The 15,010-nt window shown below is 34.8% G+C and overlaps 4 protein-coding genes across 6 annotated transcripts in view; 3 read left to right on the plus strand and 1 right to left on the minus strand.

Annotated features, from left to right (window-relative positions):
* Positions 1 to 66: 66 nt before the first annotated feature.
* LOC126916037 (selenoprotein M-like) lies at positions 67 to 2,216 on the plus strand. Its single transcript, XM_050721392.1, has 4 exons — positions 67 to 350; positions 454 to 524; positions 911 to 980; positions 1,040 to 2,216. The coding sequence occupies exons 1-4, from the start codon at positions 252 to 254 to the stop codon at positions 1,139 to 1,141; spliced, it is 342 nt and encodes a 113-aa protein (XP_050577349.1). The 5' UTR covers positions 67 to 251; the 3' UTR covers positions 1,142 to 2,216.
* Positions 2,217 to 2,246: 30 nt separating this feature from the next.
* Positions 2,247 to 5,041, minus strand: LOC126916028 (E3 ubiquitin-protein ligase RNF185-like). 2 transcript variants are annotated; one of them, XM_050721380.1, is made up of 5 exons: positions 4,701 to 5,041; positions 3,854 to 4,013; positions 3,613 to 3,744; positions 3,365 to 3,534; positions 2,247 to 3,283 (listed from the first exon to the last, which is right to left on the minus strand). In XM_050721380.1, the coding sequence occupies exons 2-5, from the start codon at positions 4,000 to 4,002 to the stop codon at positions 3,186 to 3,188; spliced, it is 549 nt and encodes a 182-aa protein (XP_050577337.1). In that variant the 5' UTR covers positions 4,003 to 4,013; positions 4,701 to 5,041; the 3' UTR covers positions 2,247 to 3,185. The 2 variants fall into 2 exon arrangements, with proteins under 2 accessions (XP_050577337.1, XP_050577338.1); XM_050721381.1 differs by lacking the exon at positions 4,701 to 5,041 and adding an exon at positions 4,211 to 4,661.
* Positions 5,042 to 5,215: 174 nt separating this feature from the next.
* LOC126915973 (dynein axonemal intermediate chain 4) lies at positions 5,216 to 8,617 on the plus strand. Its single transcript, XM_050721268.1, has 4 exons — positions 5,216 to 5,671; positions 5,767 to 6,252; positions 6,597 to 6,990; positions 7,073 to 8,617. Exons 2-4 carry the CDS (start codon positions 5,768 to 5,770, stop codon positions 8,450 to 8,452), a joined length of 2,259 nt encoding a protein of 752 aa, XP_050577225.1. The 5' UTR covers positions 5,216 to 5,671; position 5,767; the 3' UTR covers positions 8,453 to 8,617.
* Positions 8,618 to 8,826: 209 nt separating this feature from the next.
* LOC126915991 (uncharacterized) overlaps positions 8,827 to 15,010 on the plus strand; it is an 83,410-nt gene continuing 77,226 nt past the window's right edge. Inside the window, exons 1-2 of one of the 2 annotated variants that reach the window (XM_050721318.1) lie at positions 8,827 to 9,565; positions 11,015 to 11,463. The gene's annotated coding sequence lies outside the window, so the exon portion shown is untranslated. Of the gene's footprint in view, positions 9,566 to 9,963; positions 10,358 to 11,014; positions 11,464 to 15,010 lie in introns of those variants that run through there. The other variant, XM_050721319.1, reaches the window with a different exon arrangement.

Below are 15,010 nucleotides of genomic sequence, written 5' to 3' on the forward strand. Positions count from 1 at the left end.
AAATTTTAATAAACAGAATTCTTATAATTATATTTTTTCAAATAAACATTATTCACATAGGGATTAAACGATACTAAGAATCTTTGGGAATTTTTGGATGTATGTTGGAAAGGAAATGTTTAGATACTTCAGTACATATAGCTCATATTTAATAATTTCAAAGATGAGTAACGTTATCTTAGTATAAGCACTCTCTGACATAAGCCCTCAGCTCTAGGCTTCAGTAATACTTCCGTTTTGGTGAGGTAAACATGGCTCCTATGGTAGCTGCAAATTTATTCCTTGCTGTCGCTTTTGCAGCTTCTAATATTAATTCAACAAACATTTATTATGCATCTGCAAGGGTTGAGGTATTAAATATATTTATTTTCATTAGCACAAACCTTATTACAACAACATGTCATGAGTTTAAATCAAATTAAGACATTTCAAAAAACTAAGAATTTTTTCCAGAGTTGCAGTGGTTGTCGTCTAAGCCGGCTCCCAGATGTTAAACAATTTATCTTTGAAGATTTACCTAACTAGTATCCTTTAAAATTTAGCCCTTAAAAATTATTAAACTATCATACATACATTCATATATTACAGAAATATGATAAAAATCGTTTCAGTTAAAGAATCAACTTTTTGATTTTATTTCTTCAGAAGTATCTCATTTATGATCAAAAACGGATAATTAATATTACACAAGAATTTTGAACGTGGAATACTTAATTTCTTCAAGCCTTCATTTTTTTATCATATTTAAACTTTTATTATTGTTCTATATACGTTATGGTATAATGTTTACATGTGTATGAAAGATAACTATCTTATAATATTAAAACAATCTTTATTTAATTCTTCCTAATTAAAATTTCTTTTGTGAAGAATAAGAGTTAATTGTATAAATCCTTATAACTTTTCTTAGTAATAACGTTGAATTTAAACATATTCCAGGTGCAGTTCCAGAACTGCTTCTCTTCAATAATAATGAAGAGGTACAATAAATTTAATACACGAGTATTATGTAAGGTAATTGAACGTTTTCACTTTTCAGGAAGTAGAGAGATTACCTTTGTCAAGTTTGACACGGGAAGAATGCAATAATCTCTTAATTTCTAAAGGCTTTACGAAAAAGTCATCAAAGGATGAGATATAAAAATAAATGAAGTGTGTATAAATAAATATCTGTAAATTTAAAAAATCATTTTACAATATCTGTTACAAAATGACTTATTCTGATAATCATGTCTATGAATATAATCATGAGTATAATCATGACCATTTTGTTGATTGTAGTATGTTTTTATGTTTATTTATAAATAGAAACAGGTACTTACTAGCTTTCTAAATTAAATTGAATTTTAATAAATACTAATTACCGTAAAGAGATAATAGATATAATTCAGGTCCAAGGTTGATATATGTAAAGTATTAAAAAGGGAGCATTATATATATGTACATATATATTGTATATATATATTGCACTCTGTTAAATAGTTCGTAGTTGAAAAATAATTAGAGCACAAAATAGTAAACAATATAGGGACCTTTTGATGCACAAGTTACTGTCTTTGAGTACCTCATTTTCACATAGATGAGGGAGTATTATATTATCTCCCTGTGGAGCTGCAATCTGTGATATAACTACTAGATCCATAATGTGACAAAATTGATCATTATGGAATGCTTGGGCTTCTTTACTCAAAAGTTTTAGTTGTTGGGCTTGGACAAATAAAAATATTTTATGAACGAAATTAATAAACTCTTAATAAATAAGGATGGATATAACTAATGTATTTTAGTGTATTAAAAGAAACTAGAATTTAATGACGATTTCGAATTAATTATTTATTTCACTACACATAAAAATAATTTTATTTGTGATAGCTTCTGATACAACTGAAACTTCTGTAGTAGGGTATCCTGTGCATATTTATTTTAGTCATATTTTGCACAATATTGTTTCTTTTTTACTGCAACATTGAGTTTTATGTAAGACACAGAAGACAAACAAAAAGCTGGAGACAAAAAAGTTGCATAAAATGAAAGACAAAGATATATTATAACGAAATTACCTAACATACATTCAATAACTTATATAGAATAATTTACGATTTTAATTTGTGTCATGTATCTACCTATGTTCGAAATATTACAGTGCACTGCAATTAAATTGTGTTACTAAATATGTATATTTACTATTATCTCTAATAAAACCTATAGCTACAGAAGTTTAAAGGATTTCATTAAAAGAACGTTAGTTACATTTTTTCACCTCTAATTTATTTTAGCAATAATATATTAAATAAACATGTAAGACAGTTTACAATATTAGATTTTTAAAAAATTACGAATTATATTTAACGAATGACAACGATATTAAATTAAATTAAAAACGCTATACTTTCAAGTCAATCAACTTTCCAGTGTCAATATTACTGTATATGGAATGTTGGTATCCATTCAGTATAATGATTTGTCACTCATTGACAAAATACAAAAAAATTTGGCTTCTTTGACTACATGATCATAATTTCCCGGTTTTGTAATTGTCTTTCCTTCTATTTCCATAACCACAATACAAATAAAAGCAGAAAAATAAATAAGCTAGATTTATAAACTACTAGTATACATACTTTCATTGATAATAATGATATATTACAGTATTATATATTATATAGCGATATATTTATTTTTATTGTTTAATTTGCGTTTGTTATTAATCTGTTTAAAAAACTATAGATTATATATACACTATTTATATTAATAATTAGTAAAAACCGTATAGGTCCACGTTGATATAATAAATGTAATCACTAGGTTTTTTTCTTAAACCAATCGTAAATGTTTTGCATAGAGTAGATATATCTTACGTATCTAAAAATGATATATACATAAATATCATAAGAATAGGTATCAGAAATCCTAAAAACAAGAATACTATCTGCTTGAATATACTTATTTATGTACAAATAAAATACATGTGTATATATGTGTATACGTACAAATAAAAGTGTTATTATAGCTCTGACAAAATCCGTTTGTTTATTCAAGCAGGTATAGTTACTGTAGTGAGTAACAAACGATTACACAAACGAGGAAAGATCGATGTATTATGTATAATAAAAATGTAATGAATCAATTCAGCAAGTGGTGTAGGATTACAAGATACGGAGCAAGTAATATGGTTTAACAAAATGTTACGCCATCAAGAGCCAACAAACAAATATCAAAGCCACCCATAGAAATACTTTCGAAAGGAATTGTTCTTCTTCATACTGCGGTGTTCCTCTAGCAGCTATGTAAAAATACACATTTTAATTCAATCTTATTAGACAGTAATCATACACATAAAGTTAGTTTGTGAAGAATATTTTACCTGCGGTTGGTCGTGTTTCCCCAAAATTAAATGTAGATGTGAAAAATGCAAATGGAAATGTTCCAATTCCAAATGACATGTAAGAACCTTCTCCAAACCCAAAATTAGAAAATCCAATATTATTTTCAGGTTCTGTTCTTTGCCCAGCAGGACGTGGTGGAACATTATTCCTAAAACAATAAAATATAACATTAAATATTTTGTCAAATCGATCATATATAATTATAAGAAACAAAAATATAATATACCTTGGATCTTCTTGTTTTGTATCTCCACGTCCATATAATGGAATGACTTTATCTTTGCTGATCGCAGCTTTACAGACAGGGCACATTTGTCTTGTTGGACGTGTCTCTAACCATTGATGCAGACAAGGCCAACTAAACATACAAATAAGTACATATATAAATGTATATGATATCTGTTATTACAAAGATATTGAAACATAAAAGATACTGTAAATATGTAATGTATTGACAATATCCTTACCAAAATAAATGACCACACATGCTGATAACAGCATTTTTTGCAGTATCAAGACATATATTGCATTCAAAAGTTCGATTATCCTTTTCTTTTTCTTCTGTAGTAGAATCCCATGGTTTGGATGGCCCTGCTTGTTCCCTTGTGGCACTCATATCGAAGAACTCTTAATGGAAATACAATCGATCTTAACAAGAGCTTACAAGATATCAAAATTCATAAAATGTAAAATATAAAATGTAAAAATGCTTCCACATATAACTTAACAAGTAAAAGTGAAAATTGTATAACATTAATTTGTATTGATATACAACAATATGAAGGAAAACAAGATTTGAACAATGTATGTATATTTCTTATCACCTGACACTGACGACACTATCGCATGGAAAGAAAAACAATTTTACGAAATCACTGACATTTTGTATAAACGTAAATGTCAAAAATCTATTTTAAGAAATCAATGACATTCCTTGAAAACGTAAAATGTTAAAGGTTATGCAGTTCGTATAAATATGAAATTTCCATTTATAGTTATTTTAACATCGTATTTTTCTGAATTCACTGGTATTGTCGGACGTATTATGTATCCGTGTAATCGGAAGTCATATGTCATATGTCCACGATAGAAACGCAAAAGTCAATATACAAGAAAAATTAACTATGTTTAGTATATTCCCTACAGAAAGCAATAAGCTGTCACATATGAAATGATACTTGTTGAAAATATTATTCGAATATTGAACAGCGATTAATGTTCACTAGGTGGTGTTTGGCAACTAGAGATCGAAAGCCTGATCAAAATACTAATGGAGTTGTATCTGCCATTGCTGACATAATTCATGTCACTTACTTTAGTCTTTTGACTGCAGAGCCTCCGTCAGCAATATATTCTTCTGCAAACTTAACTTTGCTTCCAAAATGATCTGATATATCACGTTCACCGTAACCGCAATTGCGCAAGTCCTATCAAATGATTTTCATGATTTTTCACGAAGCGGATGTTCGAAACTACACGTAAGAGATTTGTCAGCAATACGTTTGTATTTATCTATGGTAATGTTATCACTGACAATTGCTTGTACGAACGGCTTGCGTTTTATTATTTCCAACTGTAACTTCGACTACCGTTACAAATATTCTGCCGTAATCTTAATATGGTTATTTAAATCCACTACTTGATTAACGCCGTAACACAATCGCAAAATTTCCTTTTATCGACTGTACACGTGATTCGATTAGCTTCTGAGATACACTAAGAGAGCGCGCGATAAATGCAATTTAAATGAAAAATATTGCTACATAAATATATAATAATAAAGAACAATTTATATTTATAATAAACATTTTTTCATTTTATATTAATTACTTGATTGATGATCCTAATGCCAATGTATCAAATGAAAAGAGATATAAGTAAATTAATGAATTTAATCAGTCATTTAATCATACATTAATAGTTTCCATAAATCACACGTAGAACAATAACAAATTACTCAAAATTCATGTATATTTATTAACATTGTATTATACAATTAAAAGGTAACAATTTTTATAAACAGTCCAAAATATCGACAAAACTGTGTCTAAAATTGATTTCTATTATCACCATGGAATTGAAAACGACTGTACGGTTCAATACGTTCTCTATCGCAACATGACGAAATGGTCTAATAACAAAGTAAAGGCATTCAACATGAAAAATAAAAGGCGCAATTAATGAGACTGGTTCTCAGCATGATATAATGCCAAAGTATACATGGTTTAATTTTCAATACTTCGTAATTATTCTATTTGCTTGTGGATAATCGAGTACAGTTACAGGTATCAACGAAATGAAACCTTTTACCGAGTTTTAGTAAATGTATATACAGACGTGTGATAGAAGATATAACAACATGAAAACTATTATTTATTAGAATGAAAGTAAACGAAGTAGGATCACCACAAATTACCTCGAGGGATCAAAGCAGCAGATTCGAAAGTCCAATTTCATCGAAGTTTAAGCTCAACGCAGCAGGAAAGACGCGTAGGATCGCGGGCAAAAACCTAACCTCAGTTATTTTACAACAACGTCAGGCACTCCGCGTGATAGAGGATGACGTTGATGTCACTCCAAAATTACTAAGCCATCCAATCTACAGTTCGCTCGACGAGAAACAGATAACTGCATTCGAAACAATCGGATTATCCCAGACTGGCAGTGTCGGTACACTGTCCATCCTTTCCGGTTTAAGTATTGCAGTAAAAGAAAGTTCCTCTATGATCATCAGAACCTCCTCAGTTCCTTCCGGTTCGATGACAACGGATGATATTCTGTTTGAAAGTTTATTATCCACTCAAACAGATGATTTTGATGATGATGATGATGAAGATAAAGTTCCCCCTCAATTTTATCTACCTAGGTAATTTTGGGTACGAGTATTATAATTAGATATTATAAAATTTTATATACATAGTTTAAAAAAGTGTTTTAGAAACATTAAATAGCTAATTTATAATTTATAAAATAAGGTATTTTAAGAATTTTAAGGCTGTTATTAGGATTATGATACATATTAACTCTTTGGGGACGTATCTATTATTTAAAGATGTTAATAAAAATATACATGAACATGTATATATATGACTCTTATTTGTATAAATAAATTATAAACATATCAGATCCAAAGAATTAATATTAATGTTTTATTATAATTTAACATTAATGAATAGAAATTACATCCTCGACATTTTTTGGCTTATTCAGCGAAGATCCAAATATTCTCTTAATTCGACCCGATACTGTGACGCTCACTTTGAGGGAAACAGAGACGTTCTTCATTTTCGATATACAGCCTCGAACTGCTGACTTACTTACGCCAGATGGTATAGCGGTTAAAGAACAGAACGAGAATTACGAATATAAAACGATAGGACCTGGTTCGAATAGGAAATTAATAGATACCGAAACTCAAACCATGCAAGTGCTTACGAAATCTCGAGGAACACACCTCAGCAGAAGCAGACGTAAAAATCAAGGCATGTTCGTGAATAATTGGGTGATGTACGACGCTTATGGTGCCCCTGAATTGATGATTGAAAGAAATGGTTTGCTCGTCGTGCATAGAAAGGAATCTTTGCAAGAAATGTTGCAATCAAAGGTTTGAATAGTTCTTAGTATCATAAAAGGCTTATTTTCTTTACAGACATACCAAACAATTAAGTTTAATTTTCTTTTCGTAGGCTTTGAAAGCTAAACTACCAAAATCAAAAATTTACGAGAAGAAGACCCCCGAACAAGAGCAGATATATATATTCCAACATATTAATTTCCGGAATGCCGTACGAGTAATGGAGCGTATAATATCGAACAACATTTTCATTCACGCTCAAAAGCGTTTCACCGGCCTGATTAAACAGGATCCATGTAGCCTTGATTTGGAGTTTACGTACAGTCCAGACCTGCTCTGGATTCACGATTCTGAAGAAACTTCGGGAAGACCAGTATCTTCATTCCGCTGGAATTACGTTAACAGAAGCATTCTAGCCGTAGGATATGGGGCACGAGTTAATTCAGAAATTAAAAATGGCTTGGTGTTACTTTGGTCTGCGAAAAATCCTGGTGTACCGGCTCGTTATTACAGTTTTGATAGTCCGGTGTCAGACCTCGATTGGAGTCGGGAACGGCCGAATTTACTTGCTATCGGTTACTACAACGGCGAAATCAAGGTGATCGACGTAAGCAATCCAGATCTCAATGTCGTACGACGAAGCGAGAAAGCTACATTTTCGACTTCTCCGCACTGGCAAGTTCAGTGGTGGCCAGGTGACGAGCAATACGAATACCAAGAACAAATTTATACGTGCAATCAGGACGGTTGCGTGTTTTGCTATCGATACGTCGAAGATTTCACTTCGTCGATGATTATGAAGGTTTACAGGATAGAGGGAACGTTGCCGGGTGTCACTAGGACTGTTCAGTGTAACTTTTATGATATATCAATCAGTCGAAGCCCTGGGGCATTGGCACTACGGAAGCATCCTACTTTGAGTACCATTTATTTCGTGGGTACGGACGAAGGTTGTATCTACAAATGCTCCACGAATTATTTATATCAACATATAGACAGTTTTCTAGCGCACGATGGACCAATTTACTCGATGATGTTCTCTCCATTTTGTTCAAAAATCTTCCTAACTTGTGGCGCCGACTGGTGCATTCGAATCTGGGCAGAAGGATTGACAGATCCACTGATTACTATGTCCACAACTATGGCATGCGTTCGATACGCAGCCTGGTCTCCCGTCCATTCCACGGTCATAGTAAGCATCGTCAATAACGAGATCTGTATATGGGATATCAGACGAAAGATATACAAACCTGCGTCGGTGACAACGTCACCCAACACCAACAGATTTATTATGGTTGATTTTACGGCAAATGGTAACCAACTCGTGGCGGCGGATGTGGAAGGTGTTGTATATGTGTATAATCTTGAGGGAATGCCATTTCCGCCGTACAGTCAGGAACAGGTGCTGGTAGAGTCGATCGAGAAGGCTTTAATCACGAAACCTATACTCCTGAAGAATCTAAAGAAGCTCGGACCGCCATTTTCTCGATAAGAAAGTGAAATCGAATTAAGCTGTTTTAAACTAGTTATAATCTTACTCCTTTATCAGTATCATATGAATCTCTTAGATACCAAACTGACCAGAACCATTTCTTATTGATTTCTCAATTTTATATATTACATAGGTACAAGATTAAACTTCAATTCTTAAACGACATATGATTTGCTTCCGTAAATTTATTTATTGAGACAAAGATGGTATATACAATATAGATTCGAAGGTAAATTTAAGAAAATAATTTTTGCAACACTGTCACGTTTCTTTGCTTTTCAATTAATGCAGTTGATCAATGTGGCTTCTGAACGGTTCGTATATCTAGATTGTCACGTGACATCGTCTCGTAAAACGAGGATTCGGATTACCACAGTCTGATTTTCAATAACCTGTCGCGATACCACAATCTCTTGCTTATCCCATGGACCTTGACTGTTAGCCAGATCGTTGCAGGGGACATATATGACATTTTAAACTTCTTTATCGACCGTGCAGCCGGAGGCAAAATCCAGCACGTGGGGACCCCTTTCGGTCCCCCGAAGCGAAGCGTGCCCGAAGGGCCTTGCGTGATTCGCGCAAAGCACGGAAAGCAAAGCGACCATTTCGATTCAGGATGGAACTGCGGTGTGCCGGGGTCTACTCTGAGGCCTGGTAGGTAGGCAAGTCGGCACGGATGGCTGGCTGGCTTGCTTGGAGGAGTTGCAGGAGAGTGCCATGGTAGAGGGGCTTCCCTGGCTGCTGCCGCTTGCGGGCACGAACCGCGCTACCGCCGTCAGCAGGCAGTCTTATTACGCCCGCACTCAACTACGCGAACTAAGTACTCTTCTTAGGCCGGCCACACATCGAATAACAATCGCGTGGTCTAGCTTACGCGTGAATTCGGTCCATACATCAAACGGTGTTCGTTCTCCACTGAAAATTTCGGATCTTCTCTATATCTCTTGGCGTACAACATTTTTTGTATGTTCGATCCAGCGGTTCGGTTCCAGCGACGACTCTCATTTTCGAATCGACGAAAACAATTTTAAAATCAGTTAGCGAATCGAGTCGGGAGGCGGCGAGAAACCCTCGAGTTCGATTAATCGGCGAGGACCTGCTGCCCGGTCAGAGGTAACTTTAGAACGTTTCTTTATTCGATTCGTTGTATCGATAAAACGTGTTTCTGCATGGAGGTATTCACCCAGTATTCTTTTTTTTCATCCTTCCTTCTCGAAAGTAATTTTGGCATTTTATCGATACGCGTGTATAGTATACTCTTGGTATAGTGTAATTCGATTGACATTCATAAAGTTGCAGTCTTTATTGAAATATATATACATATGTAATAGATAAAAGCATATACATTTATTAATAAAAAAAATTTACTTGAATTTTAATAAAAAAATGAAATTTAATAAAATTCATGTTATGAATATAGAGCGCAGTTTAGAAATTTGTATGTTCCATTGGATAGAGTGACATTGTCTCCCCCCCGCGCCAAATTGACGAATCAAAATTCGACAGGCACGCTTGACCTGGAATGCCAGTTTTACGCGCAACGTACGAAGGAACGCGTGTGTCGTGAGTTTCGTGTGTAAATAGAAGAGGACAGACGCGTCCTATCCGCTGTCGTGGCTGTGGCGTCGATTAGTTTCATTTTCTTGGTAGTAGAAGCACGTCGCTGTTAACATTGACGGTCATTACGTTGTTTGTCGCGCGCCAAGAATTCGCGTCCGCGCATACCGAACTGTCACGATTACCGCGTGTCACGAATTCATCTTATATTTTGATCGTCCAGAATGTCGTCTTATTTAAGTCCGCAAAACCTACGTATATAATCAACTGTGCTATGTCGTGAAAGGTGGCTCGGTAATTCGAGGAAGATGAAAACATTGAATCGTGATAGATTCGACAAAAACAATGGTTAGTTTCAAGCCTCCGTGCAAACACATGCTTAATGATCACTTTCGCTATATATCAAAATCGACTTTAATCCTTCAATTAGATCGTAATATAATATAGGGCACTTCGTTAATTTCTATCTTTATCAATACATGACAAATTTCAAAATTTATCTTAAAATAAATCTATAATATTTTTCCTTTACTCTTCTTTAGAAATTATACATTTATTTGCACGATATCAATATTTTGTTAGTATTCACATTGAGGCGCTAATCAAGGCCCACTTTTAAATAATAATTTACCAACCAATAATATCAGTAAACGAATCACAGGTTATAGATTTTTCCCTTATAACTTCATAATTATTTAGTATGACAAGACAATAATTTGTGAAAAAAATTTCACTAATAACCTTACAATTAGTCGAATTGTCTAAGAGAGTCCTAGCATAGTACGTCAGATTTCTGAATGAATGAATATCAGAAAAATATCACTAATAACTAATATCTATCTTTTCCATTACTACCACTTATATTATAGGATAAATAAAAAGTGGCACTTGCTGATACCTACGGAAATTGGAAGGTTAAACGTCACTGGTAGTCGATTAAAATTAATCGATATCATTAATCGATATCATGGTTCTGATTCGTTGTCGATTATGCATATGTGACAGGTCGCCGCGGCGAATCGAACGTGGATTATTTTGCTACTCTCGATCGTTGACGTGCACGGAGATGTGGTGGTCAGTGTGAAGACTGCTTAATAGCGAGGAACATGTGCAACCACGGAATAGTGGCGAAGCTGATGTTGCCGGGGCACGAGCTACACTGTGACCACTCTGTTCTCGACGAACCCTGACCGATTCCACCAGTTCGTTTCACCAGCTGACTGGGACTGAAAACACGCTGCGGTGAACGCGTACGTTTGAATATTCGTACGGTTGAATTCGTGAGACGCGCGCGTTCGGAGAAATCGGTAAAAGTGTCGCCTTGAGTTAACGCGTATGGTGTATAGACCGAGTTTCTTTAAGAAGAAGCGGTGTGTTCACAAAATTATACGTTTTCACGTACATTCGGTACGCTATGAACATCAACGTTCCTGGATGTAACGGGTGGTTCGCAAGTAAGTGTCCAAATATTTTTTTATGTTATGCTTGTAATCTTTCGCCGCCATTTTTTCTTGACCAACAGCAGCGCCTTTTTTAAATGCATTAAGTGTACATATACATATATCTGTAATCGGTGGATTTTCTTCTGAAGTAATATACGAATCGATTATATATAAATGTGATCGCTTTTCAAACGAAAACTCATAGTTTGTTCATCATATTTGATTAGCCTTTTCGAATATTTCAACGGCGGGTTCGACGAAAAGCAAACATTAGCGTTCGAGGCAGAGGGTGATGTAACTGGACACACGCAACTTGTCGCGACACGAGCCATATATGTGCAGCAATTTACGTTTGATGCATTGTTCTGATAATTAAAGGAACCTAGCAACGTAATTTCATTTATCCGAATAGATCTTTTCTCTCTTAAAATCATTCTTTCTACTAGTCGTAAAGGTAACATATCTAATATGTTAGAGTTAAATAACAATAATGTTACTTAATCGAGATTTAAAAATCGCGCCATATTCCTGCGCACATCGGTTTAAAGGTTAACATCGTACTTCGATCGCGGTTGTCTCAAGCGTTTAATTACAATTTTTCTGCCCTGCTAACGAGTTTTTTGTCACTGTAATAAACGAAACTTATCTGCCATACGTTCGCGCCCGTCTAATTCAATTGAGATTTCCAATTATACGTTTTAGGGAATATTAACGAGACAGGAAATTGTAAGAAAGACCTGTAGTGGTTCACAAAAATATTTAAACATTTATTACAGAAAACTTCTATGTAGTAGTTAAGCAGTATGACCACGATAGTCGTGTTTCACTATATTGCTAATGAAATTTCGAAATGTATATGTGTATACATAAAAATTTTCTACGATAAGTGTTGAAATACTTTCATGAGGCATTGTGTACTACCTCGACATATAAAATTGTGGCACGTTCCTCGTCGTAAAATGTTTTCGTGCGCCTAATTTTGATCGCGGATCAGTCTCGACTAGAGCTTCGCAGATCGATCGTAATGTATATAATATACTTATTTTCTGTTGCTCATGTATCACCATCGTTTCCTACCCTCTTAAACATTTATCTGTAATGGACCCTCGCCTATTGAACTAATCGTGACCATGCATCACGTTCCTCTATCTTCATCTAATTCTTCATCGCTCGATGCAACGGTGCAACCTGCATGCCGCGTAACCGCATTCTTTCTTGGCCGTTTCTGGATACCCTGGCCACGTGGATTTTCAAGCATATCTCTCTTTTTCCCTCTCTGCCCTGCCTGGATACAAATTTCAGCAGCGGAGGGGATCCATGTCTGGGGAAAGTTCTGGAGACTTTGGGTCACGCCATGTTGGTCATTTGGTCGAGTGTCGCTTGGTCGGGTGGATAAAGAGCGTGTTCTCAAAATCGATTTTCAGCGAGAATCGGTTAATTTATGCGATTGGAAAGTGGAGGTTTTGCGAAAGATCATTTTTAATATTTTCTCTCTCTTTTACTTTTGCTTAACAAACGAGATACAGTAGAATTTGTTAGAATTTTCCAATAAATACAACGGATATGCATATATCTATAACCGACAATGTATATAGATAAATTAGAGGGAAGATGAGTTAATCTGTCACTGGGATTGTAGATCTCTTGTATATTTACTTTTTCATTTAAATAGAAATTAATTTGTCTTTATTATCGTTTAATTCCGTGGTCACAAGATTCATAGGAACGTACTACATAAATTCAAGTTCTTTTATTTTGAAGTTCAGTATGCTATATAGAAACCGTCAAGATAAATAATTGGTTATAGCGAACAGAATTTCTCGCGATACTCGGCATCGATATATATTGAACGATGATAACGATTACTAACGATCTTCTTCTCGGGTTCACGGAATGGGAACTCCACGGAATTATTCATGAATATAATTCATTTCCTTATCGGATTTATCGTCTGCGGAGTGGGGAATTTCTTTTTTTTTTTATCTGACTGAAAGTGTGAAGAAACTCTTTTCGCCGGGCTTATTTAGCCGTTCCAGGTATCGGCGTCGACTACATGACACCGAACAGATGAAGAAAAACAAGATCTGAAGAAAATGCGTGGGTTTCGTTATCAACGTTGGTAATTTATGCACGCGCGACTAGTAGATTCCTGTTCTTAACGGAGTAATGTACCGAGTCATATATCATCTCCTGTACGCGATCGGAACTGAATAATCAATTAATAAGCAGAATAAATGATTGCTCCATCAGGAAACGGACGTACATATATCTTGCTTGTCGCGTTCGAGATTATTGTTCTTAAAAATTAAAATTCCATCTTCTAAAAAATCCTATCTCTTACTCTTTCGATAGAATGCCTCGCGTCGTGTTACCCATTCCCTTTTCCTTCTTTCGTATGTTTCCCGTGTTATAGAAGGAAAATTAGTTTCTGTCATTTAGATCAATTACAACGATGGGAGATAATTATAGGTATAGATATAAACGGATTACAACATCGTGAAACAAGAAGAAAAAATAAGAAGAATTGGCCCGCTTATATCGTATTAACTTTCTTTAGGCAAACACGTGTTTTCACAATATGTAGACAAATCGAATTATTTATATCCAACCATAGAGAAAAATTGTACATTTATTATAGGCAATTGTAAGGAAAAGTCTTGTTCCATACGTTAAAAAAAGTCCAGTATTGAAACAATTAAGCAATCGAGCAATTTTCGTTAATACTTAACCCAGTATTAAATGAAGTCCATTGCTAGTTTTCATAGAATAATGTTTTATTTATGATGCAAAATTTACTGTATTTTTACAAGACGTAAAAACGTTATGGCAATGTATAAGATTATCTGATTATAAAACTTAATTGATCACGAAGCTAAAGGGGCGATACTTCAAAAAGTAATAAGTTATTCAGCATTTCGAAAATTTGTTCTTCGATGAGAATCCTTCTGGCGGTTTTCTAGCGTAGGAGTGTAGGAGTGTAGGAGGGTTGTGGCTAATACAAAATCCATTTAATTTCCGTCAAGTGCTCGGAGCGACAGGTTACTGTTCACAGCTGGCGAAACTAACGAGCAAAAGTCGAACTGGATCGAAGGCCGCGATCATTTACATACAATTTGACGCGCAGCGTGGAACCCGCGATGGAATAAAAGGGAACAGGGTACAAGTTGAACAGAAAATAACCCACGGACGTAATATAGAAGCGATAATGCGCAGTCACGTTGTGAACTAAAGACGCGCCAGCTGAACCGTTGATCTGTTCGCGTGGGTGTAACGAGAGGTATAATGCGCGGAAAATTACCGTCAGGCTCTAGACCTCCGTCGAAATCACCACCTTGAGATACATACCGTCGATCCATTAAGTGTAGCTTCACGAAAAAATCGCATTCTATATTATTGCCGGATGTTCTTGAAAATCTTTCAGCTAGTCGGATCTTATCGGAAGTAATGATAGACATTGTATTGTGTTATACGCCGTATCGGAAAGATTGGTTAAACAATTGCTGGAGAATGATTTCTTTATCGGCACAAAGACTTTGTATTTAATTTTTGAGTTATCCGT

This window comes from Bombus affinis, chromosome 5 (genome assembly GCF_024516045.1).
Source record: "Bombus affinis isolate iyBomAffi1 chromosome 5, iyBomAffi1.2, whole genome shotgun sequence".
NCBI classification, from domain to species: Eukaryota; Metazoa; Arthropoda; class Insecta; order Hymenoptera; family Apidae; genus Bombus; species Bombus affinis.